We start from the raw sequence: 10,361 nt of genomic DNA, 5'->3' as shown, positions 1-10,361 counted from the left end.
GAGTGCTGCAGAGATGGTTGTCCTTCTGGAAGGTTCTCCCATGGAGCTCTGTCAGAGTGACCATCATATTCTTGGTCACCTCCCTAACCAAGGCCCTTCTCCCCCGAGTGCACAGTTTGGCCGGGCAGCCAGCTCTAGGAAGAGTCTTGGTGGTTCCAAACTTCTTCCATCTAAGAATGAAGGAGGCCACTCTGTTCTTGGGGACCTTCAATGCTGCAGAAATGTTTTGGTACCCTTCCCCAGATCTGTGCCTCGACACAATCTTGTATCGGAGCTCTACGGACAATTCCTTCGACCTCATGGTTTTTGCTCTGACATGCACTGTCAACTGTGGGACCTTATATAGACAGGTTTGTGCCTTTCCAAATCATGTCCAATCAATTGACTCCAATTAAGTTGAAGAAACATCAAGGATGATCAATGGAAACAGAATGCACCTGAGCTCAATTTTGAGTCTCATAGCAAAAGGTCTGAATACTTATGTAAATCAAGTATGTCTGTTTTTAAATTTTAATAAAACAATTTCTCAAAATCTGTTTTTTCACTTTGTCATTATGGGGTATTGTGTGTAGATTGATGAGAAAACATTTTTTTAAATGCATTTTAGAATAAGGCTGTAATGTCACAAAATGTTGAAAAAAGTGTTTGACTTTCCAAATGCACTGTACATCAGTGGTGTAAAGTACACATGTTAGTAAAGTACACAAAAAGTACACAGCATGTGTCTGTGCCTATGTTTGTGTTGCTTCACAGTCTTGCTTAGGGGGACAGAAAATGGTCCAATTCACACACTTATTAAGAGAACATCCCTGGTCATCCCTAATGACTCTGATCTGGCGGACTCACTCAGCACAAATGCTTCGTTTGTAAGTTATGTCTGAGTGTTGGAGTGTGACCCTGGCTATCCGTGAAAAACAAAGAAAGGGTTTATGCGGTCTGGTTTGCTTAATATAAGGAAATTTTATTATTCATACTTTTACTTTTGATACTTAAGTATATTTAAACCCAAATACTTTGAAGTTTATTCAAGTAGTATTTTACTGGGTGACTTTCACTAGAGTAATTTTCTATTAAAAAAGGCATCTTTACTTTTATTCAAGTATGACTATTGGGTACTTTTTCCTCCACTGCTGTACATTCCCAGTGTTTAATTTGTAACTCTAGAGGTGCAGGACAAAATGTGGGCCCGAGAGGGGGTGGGGGAGTTCTGAGAAACCGAAACGCATAAATAAAAAAGACAGAAAACAAATGCACCTTAATAAAGCGTTGCATGCATATCATCGCATTTGCGTAGTCACATAGTGCCTCTGCTGTATTGCTCTAACAGAAGTTGCACACATTGGGAAAAATGTGGCCACTTATAAACGCATAGAAATGTGGCCTTTTATAAACGTATTTCATACAATTCTACGTCATTTTACACGACTGGAGACTTTGGCATAATCTTTTTAATACAGCACAAATGATCGAAATGGCAGGCCACTTTGACACTGAAACTGAGATCAATAAAAACGACCTTGTCCTGAATCCATCAATAGTCTAGGTGTGGAGAGACGCATATTGTAGGCTACAGTGCGGAGGAAATTGTCTTTAAAATGCTTTCCAGTTTCACTGACTCACACAATGACGTTCAGTTCACTCGCTGGTGGTGATGCGCTCGTGCCAAAAGCCTGTCTCGCTCTTGTTTTACTTGAAGAAAATATTTGGAAGTTGATCAAATATGTTGGTAGCCTACAGCATAGTCTCTTCTCTTTTCAGCAGGAGCCATTTGCTATCCAGTCGGTGTTTTCCCTCGATTGTATTTGAAATATTGCGAAAAGCCTGTTTTGCCTGCATGCTGTTTGTTCACTGACATGTTTGCCACGCATTCCCGACTGTAGGCCATTCCTTGTTATTGGGCTACAATCCACAATAAGCTATTTATCCTCTGCAGCTAAATGATAGGCCTTCTCGTGGTGGAGTAGGATATTCTGAATGATTTCATTCATTTCTGGACAGTAATTCTTTAACTTTGTCAAATGTATTTAAATTATTCAGGGGTCCTGTTCGAGTGGCAATGACTCTATAAGGAAATAAATGATAGTGCAACGCTGGAGGGAAGAGAGTAGCAGGCTCATGTCTATCAGAGCAGAGAGATGAGAGTAGCAGGCTCATGTCTATCAGAGCAGAGAGATGAGAGTAGCAGGCTCATGTCTATCAGAGCAGAGAGATGAGAGTAGCAGGCTCATGTCTATCAGAGCAGAGAGATGAGAGTAGCAGGCTCATGTCTATCAGAGCAGAGAGATGAGAGTAGCAGGCTCATGTCTATCAGAGCAGAGAGATGAGAGTAGCAGGCTCATGTCTATCAGAGCAGAGATGAGAGTAGCAGGCTCATGTCTATCAGAGCAGAGAGATGAGAGTAGCAGGCTCATGTCTATCAGAGCAGAGATGAGAGTAGCAGGCTCATGTCTATCAGAGCAGAGATGAGTAGCAGGCTCGTCTATCATAGCAGAGAGATGAGAGAGACATGAGCCTGCAAATCAGAGCAGAGATGAGAGTAGCAGGCTCGTCTATCAGAGCAGAGAGATGAGAGTAGCAGGCTCATGTCTATCAGAGCAGAGAGATGAGAGTAGCAGGCTCATGTCTATCAGAGCAGAGAGATGAGAGTAGCAGGCTCATGTCTATCAGAGCAGAGATGAGAGTAGCATGCTTGTCTATCAGAGCAGAGCGATGAGAGTTCCAGGCTCATGTCTATCAGAGCAGAGATGAGAGTAGCAGGCTCGTCTATCAGAGCAGAGAGATGAGAGTAGCAGGCTCCTGTCTATCAGAGCAGAGAGATGAGAGTAGCAGGCTCATGTCTATCAGAGCAGAGAGATGAGAGTAGCAGGCTCATGTCTATCAGAGCAGAGAGATGAGAGTAGCAGGCTCATGTCTATCAGAGCAGAGAGATGAGAGTAGCAGGCTCATGTCTATCAGAGCAGAGAGATGAGAGTAGCAGGCTCATGTCTATCAGAGCAGAGAGATGAGAGTAGCAGGCTCATGTCTATCAGAGCAGAGAGATGAGAGTAGCAGGCTCCTGTCTATCAGAGCAGAGAGATGAGAGTAGCAGGCTCATGTCTATCAGAGCAGAGAGATGAGAGTAGCAGGCTCCTGTCTATCAGAGCAGAGAGATGAGAGTAGCAGGCTCATGTCTATCAGAGCAGAGAGATGAGAGTAGCAGGCTCCTGTCTATCAGAGCAGAGAGATGAGAGTAGCAGGCTCATGTCTATCAGAGCAGAGAGATGAGAGTAGCAGGCTCCTGTCTATCAGAGCAGAGAGATGAGAGTAGCAGGCTCATGTCTATCAGAGCAGAGAGATGAGAGTAGCAGGCTCCTGTCTATCAGAGCAGAGATGAGAGTAGCAGGCTCCTGTCTATCAGAGCAGAGAGATGAGAGTAGCAGGCTCCTGTCTATCAGAGCAGAGAGATGAGAGTAGCAGGCTCATGTCTATCAGAGCAGAGAGATGAGAGTAGCAGGCTCCTGTCTATCAGAGCAGAGAGATGAGAGTAGCAGGCTCCTGTCTATCAGAGCAGAGAGATGAGAGTAGCAGGCTCATGTCTATCAGAGCAGAGAGATGAGAGTAGCAGGCTCCTGTCTATCAGAGCAGAGAGATGAGAGTAGCAGGCTCCTGTCTATCAGAGCAGAGAGATGAGAGTAGCAGGCTCCTGTCTATCAGAGCAGAGAGATGAGAGTAGCAGGCTCCTGTCTATCAGAGCAGAGAGATGAGAGTAGCAGGCTCCTGTCTATCAGAGCAGAGAGATGAGAGTAGCAGGCTCCTGTCTATCAGAGCAGAGAGATGAGAGTAGCAGGCTCATGTCTATCAGAGCAGAGAGATGAGAGTAGCAGGCTCCTGTCTATCAGAGCAGAGATGAGAGTAGCAGGCTCCTGTCTATCAGAGCAGAGAGATGAGAGTAGCAGGCTCCTGTCTATCAGAGCAGAGAGATGAGAGTAGCAGGCTCATGTCTATCAGAGCAGAGAGATGAGAGTAGCAGGCTCCTGTCTATCAGAGCAGAGAGATGAGAGTAGCAGGCTCCTGTCTATCAGAGCAGAGAGATGAGAGTAGCAGGCTCATGTCTATCAGAGCAGAGAGATGAGAGTAGCAGGCTCCTGTCTATCAGAGCAGAGAGATGAGAGTAGCAGGCTCATGTCTATCAGAGCAGAGAGATGAGAGTAGCAGGCTCATGTCTATCAGAGCAGAGAGATGAGAGTAGCAGGCTCCTGTCTATCAGAGCAGAGAGATGAGAGTAGCAGGCTCATGTCTATCAGAGCAGAGAGATGAGAGTAGCAGGCTCCTGTCTATCAGAGCAGAGAGATGAGAGTAGCAGGCTCCTGTCTATCAGAGCAGAGAGATGAGAGTAGCAGGCTCATGTCTATCAGAGCAGAGATGAGAGTAGCAGGCTCATGTCTATCAGAGCAGAGAGATGAGAGTAGCAGGCTCATGTCTATCAGAGCAGAGATGAGAGTAGCAGGCTCATGTCTATCAGAGCAGAGATGAGTAGCAGGCTCGTCTATCATAGCAGAGAGATGAGAGAGACATGAGCCTGCAAATCAGAGCAGAGATGAGAGTAGCAGGCTCGTCTATCATAGCAGAGAGATGAGAGAGACATGAGCCTGCAAATCAGAGCAGAGATGAGAGTAGCAGGCTCGTCTATCAGAGCAGAGAGATGAGAGTAGCAGGCTCATGTCTATCAGAGCAGAGAGATGAGAGTAGCAGGCTCCTGTCTATCAGAGCAGAGAGATGAGAGTAGCAGGCTCATGTCTATCAGAGCAGAGAGATGAGAGTAGCAGGCTCATGTCTATCAGAGCAGAGAGATGAGAGTAGCAGGCTCCTGTCTATCAGAGCAGAGAGATGAGAGTAGCAGGCTCATGTCTATCAGAGCAGAGAGATGAGAGTAGCAGGCTCATGTCTATCAGAGCAGAGAGATGAGAGTAGCAGGCTCATGTCTATCAGAGCAGAGATGAGAGTAGCAGGCTCCTGTCTATCAGAGCAGAGAGATGAGAGTAGCAGGCTCATGTCTATCAGAGCAGAGAGATGAGAGTAGCAGGCTCCTGTCTATCAGAGCAGAGAGATGAGAGTAGCAGGCTCATGTCTATCAGAGCAGAGAGATGAGAGTAGCAGGCTCATGTCTATCAGAGCAGAGAGATGAGAGTAGCAGGCTCCTGTCTATCAGAGCAGAGAGATGAGAGTAGCAGGCTCATGTCTATCAGAGCAGAGAGATGAGAGTAGCAGGCTCCTGTCTATCAGAGCAGAGAGATGAGAGTAGCAGGCTCATGTCTATCAGAGCAGAGAGATGAGAGTAGCAGGCTCATGTCTATCAGAGCAGAGAGATGAGAGTAGCAGGCTCCTGTCTATCAGAGCAGAGAGATCTTAGAAAGTTAATCTCATTCTATTTACTTGAGAGATACAGGCGTGCTTCTCACACAGCCACGCTCACCAGTTGGTCTCACACATACAGTAGGTTACAATGTTGCGCAAACCATAAACTCGAGCTGGACCAACCCCAATCAGCTGTTAGAATATAGGCCCAGGCTGAAAATCAACTTTTTCACATTGTTTTTTTTGTGGGGGCAGGAGAATTAACGAAGAGGCAACTCTAATGAACTTTGATTGCTTTTATTAGAATTTGTACATTGAAAATAATTGTTCATGCCATGAGAGTAACCGGATCTGACCAAATACACGTAGGTTCCGGAACAAAATTTGTCTCAAATTAAGCATTGTACATGCCAAACGAACACATGACCACACACACAAAGTTGTCATTCTGACTCTAGTATAACAGTTCCACTGTTTTATTGTTCATCTTCATAGATAATGCTCTATTACTTTACTGATATACAGTACATATAATCTTATCACGGGGCAGCACACAGGCATTAACACTCAGTCTTATGAATTTCCATGTGGCCTTATTTCATAAGTTCTGTCAGCCAATGGTTGAGGAGTTAAGACAGTCTGTATTGTGATTGGACAGAATTGTACAGTAAAGTGTTTGACCTTTAGAAAAAGTACAATCTCCTAGTTACAAGACTCCATCGGTGTGCTTCTTTAGACTACATTAATAAGAGTGGTATGACATCATAAAAGTGCAATGAGGCACTTTAACTCACCAACTGTGAGTGAGGATTTGCATAATCATCTACAGCAGGTTTTCCTGAGTAGTAAATCATTCCATATTATAAACTGGGTGGTTTGAGCCCTGAATGCTGATTGGCTGAAAGCTGTGGTATATTAGACCGTATACCATGGGTATGACAAATTCTTTTTTTTACTGTTCTGATTACATTGGTAAGCAGTTTATAATAATAATAATAATAATAATAATAATAATAAGGTACCTTGGGGGTTTGCGGTATATGGTCAATATACCCCGGCTAATTGCTGTATCCAGGCACTCCGCGTAGCCGTGGTATGTTGACCATATACCACACCTCCTCGGGCCTTATTGCTCAATTAAGACACTTTGGTGGCTGGACTGCATCCGTACTAAAGTGACAGCATAAAATATACATTTGACAAATATACAGAGAAAAGGATGACATTGAAAGAAGATAGACTAAAGTAATGACAAAAACAAAACAGGAAGCTCTTTTCTTTTAAACACAGAGTCAAGTGAAAGCTCCGTCTTAAGTTAGCTCCGTCTCCGTCTCCACCTACAGAAGCAGGAAGCCCAAATTTGGCCGTGGGCCCTGACACTCAGCGGTCCATAGTCAACAGGACAGAGTGTTGTCCCCAAGTGCTGACCTAAGGTCAGTTTTGAGTTTTCCCTGTATTGGTTAAGGTTTGTTGTAGGCGAGAATAATCTGACCCTAGATCTGTGCTCCCATGGGGTCACAGGGTTATAGGTAAGGTCAGAGGTCACCACAGCACAGGGAAGTCCTCTCTGCTGAACCTGGGGTTCTTCCGCTGCTCCCAGTATATATTAGAGCTCAGCCACGTGTCATCCTTTGATTTCCTGATAAATAAACAAAACAATAGTCACACAACACATATGTCATAATGCGCCCAGGGAGGCAGGTAGCCTAGCGGTTAACAACATTGGGCCAGTAACCGAAAGTTCATTGGTTCGAATCCCTGAGACAACTAAGTGAAAAATCAGTCAATGTGCCCTTGAACAAGGCACTTAACCCTAATTAAGACAGTCTGTAAATCGCTCTGGATAAGAGAGTCTGGTAAATAACTAAAATGTAAAAATGATAACTGTATAACCCTAACCCCCAGTACAACCTAAAAAGTAAAATTGAGATCTCCTGAATCCACTGAGAACAACTGTTAATGGTGTTGTTTTGACCAGTCAGACACTGAGGCTAATGGAGTGCTATGCACACCAGTGACAGTGTGGTAAGTTCTATAGACAGACGCCATTCCGTCAGACCTTTTCCATATTGTATAGGATACTATGCAGCTAAGAAGGAAGACTGACTTGTTCTGTGTTCGAGGCCAAATGTGTGACCAATGAACTCCCTTGTCTGCTAAAGTCAGACAGAAAGAGACACACACGGTGGCGTACTTGAAGAAGCGTGGTTTGTGTGTCACATTGTTCTCCTCCAGGACTTTCCTCCTCCCCCTCTGGAGCTCCTCTATCCTTCGTTTCTGCTCCTCAGCCCCCTCAACGTTCCCTTCTTCCAAACACCTGAAAGAGCATGAGTGAGTGAGTGAGTGAGTGAGTGAGTGAGTGAGTGAGTGAGTGAGTGAGTGAGTGAGTGAGTGAGTGAAGAGCGAGAGAGAGCATGAGAAAAAGCATGAGAAAGATCATGAGAGAGATAGTCCCGGGTGTGTCGTACCTCTGGTCGAGCCGGAAGCGTGTGTCTGTGGGGGGTAGGAGGGGCTTCAGGGCAGCGTCAAGCTCATTCAGCTCTACAGCAAACTGAGTGAAGCCATAGTACTGGTCCTGGTCCACAGGCATGGGGTCTACACAAACACACACACACTATAATATTACACAAAAAAATGTCAACTCTTATGGCGAAGGACAACATATCAAGCTATAATATTTACTGTAGGGTTGAGTTTTGATGGACAGTCCAAAGAGCCAGTCACTCACTTGCTCTCCAGATGCAGATAGCAGAAGGTGGGACTCCTTGGTACACGCCCTCGTGCCATTTGCCAAAGAAGGAGTGGATGACACGCCCCCCTGTGTCCGTGACCATGCCCTCTATCTCGTTAACCGTTGAGCTCCACGATCTCGCCTGTGGGTTAAATACGCAAAACGTATTAATAATAATTAATTAGTTTAACAAACCAAGGACACAAAACGTCAGGTCAATTTGAAACTGTCAAACTCTGTTAAATCATGTTATAAATGATTTAATAAAAAGTCCATACAATTCCATATCTGACACATGAATCCATCCACCACTCATCAGCTTTCCAAGAAGAAAATGTCTGCAGGATGTTGTTCCTCCTGTCCCTCAGCAGATGGTGCTGTTACACCTAGAGGTTCATATGTGTTGCCCAATTAACATGTTAGGTTACGTCTCAAATAACCCCCTATTCCCTATAGAGCGCACTACTCTTGCCCAGAGCCCTATGGGTAGTAGTGCATTATATACGAAATAGGGTTCCATTTGGGACACATTCTCAGTGTAGCTGTGTGCACACAGGTATGGGCTTCACTGTATATAATCCCTCTCCTCACCTTGACGAAAGTCACTTTACACTGGCAGTCGTCACTGCTGGTGTTTTTGATTGACATCTCTCCGTAGTGTTCTATCCAGCGCTGGCCACTCAGGATGTTGTGGATGCAGGAAGTTACCTTGTTCCACTCATAGTGGTCCCCAAACCTGAGGATGACAAACACACCTGTCACGTGACACCACCCACCCCTCTTTCACATCACACGACACCAGACCTGTCACGCCACCAGACCTGTCACGCCACACGACACCAGACCTGTCACGCCACACGACACCAGACCTGTCACGCCACACGACACCAGACCTGTCACGCCACCAGACCTGTCACGCCACACGACACCAGACCTGTCACGCCACACGACACCAGAGCTGTCACGCCACCAGACCTGTCACGCCACACGACACCAGACCTGTCACATCACACGACACCAGAGCTGTCACGCCACATGACACCAGACCTGTCACATTACCAGACCTGTCACATCACACGACACCAGAGCTGTCACGCCACATGACACCAGACCTGTCACATCACCAGACCTATCACACGACACCAGACCTGTCACGCCACCAGACCTGTCACGCCACACGACACTAGACCTGTCACGCCACATGACACCAGACCTGTCACATCACCAGACCTATCACACGACACCAGACCTGTCACGACACCAGACCTGTCACGACACCAGACCTGTCACGCCACACGACACCAGACCTGTCACGCCACACGACACCAGACCTGTCACGCCACACGACACCAGACCTGTCACGCCACACGACACCAGACCTGTCACGCCACACGACACCAGAGCTGTCACGCCACACGACACCAGAGCTGTCACGCCACACGACACCAGAGCTGTCACGCCACACGACACCAGAGCTGTCACGCCACACGACACCAGAGCTGTCACGCCACACGACACCAGAGCTGTCACGCCACACGCCACCAGAGCTGTCACGCCACACGCCACCAGAGCTGTCACGCCACACGCCACCAGAGCTGTCACGCCACACGTCACCAGAGCTGTCACGTCACACGACACCAGAGCTGTCACGCCACACGTCACCAGACCTGTCACATCACCAGACCTATCACACGACACCAGACCTGTCACGACACCAGACCTGTCACGCCACACGACACTAGACCTGTCACGCCACATGACACCAGACCTGTCACATCACCAGACCTATCACACGACACCAGACCTGTCACGCCACCAGACCTGTCACGCCACACGACACTAGACCTGTCACGCCACACGACAACAGACCTGTCACGCCACACGACACCAGACCTGTCACGCCACACGACACCAGAGCTGTCACGCCACACGACACCAGAGCTGTCACGCCACACGACACCAGAGCTGTCACGCCACACGACACCAGAGCTGTCACGCCACACGACACCAGAGCTGTCACGCCACACGACACCAGAGCTGTCACGCCACACGCCACCAGAGCTGTCACGCCACACGCCACCAGAGCTGTCACGCCACACGTCACCAGAGCTGTCACGTCACACGACACCAGAGCTGTCACGCCACACGTCACCAGACCTGTCACATCACCAGACCTATCACACGACACCAGACCTGTCACGACACCAGACCTGTCACGCCACACGACACTAGACCTGTCACGCCACATGACACCAGACCTGTCACATCACCAGACCTATCACACGACACCAGACCT

The 10,361-nt window shown here is 47.1% G+C and overlaps 1 protein-coding gene across 2 annotated transcripts in view; it reads right to left on the bottom strand.

The window, feature by feature from the left end:
* Window positions 1-5,621: 5,621 nt before the first annotated feature.
* The window catches only part of LOC120022547 (oxysterol-binding protein-related protein 3-like), a 44,618-nt gene continuing 39,878 nt past the window's right edge, over window positions 5,622-10,361 (bottom strand). The window contains exons 18-22 of one of the 2 annotated variants that reach the window (XM_038966495.1): window positions 8,657-8,801; window positions 8,063-8,207; window positions 7,803-7,929; window positions 7,442-7,651; window positions 5,622-6,973 (exon numbers count right to left, since the gene is read on the bottom strand). In XM_038966495.1, coding sequence (XP_038822423.1) covers window positions 6,877-6,973; window positions 7,442-7,651; window positions 7,803-7,929; window positions 8,063-8,207; window positions 8,657-8,801 — 724 coding nt within the window. In that variant the 3' untranslated portion in view covers window positions 5,622-6,876. The remainder of the gene's footprint in view (window positions 6,974-7,441; window positions 7,652-7,802; window positions 7,930-8,062; window positions 8,208-8,656; window positions 8,802-10,361) is intronic. The other variant, XM_038966496.1, reaches the window with a different exon arrangement.

This window comes from Salvelinus namaycush, chromosome 27 (assembly GCF_016432855.1).
Source record: "Salvelinus namaycush isolate Seneca chromosome 27, SaNama_1.0, whole genome shotgun sequence".
Lineage (NCBI taxonomy): Eukaryota > Metazoa > Chordata > Actinopteri > Salmoniformes > Salmonidae > Salvelinus > Salvelinus namaycush.
The sequence above is the reverse complement of the archived record's forward strand: the minus strand, read 5'-3'. Positions and strand labels throughout refer to the sequence as shown.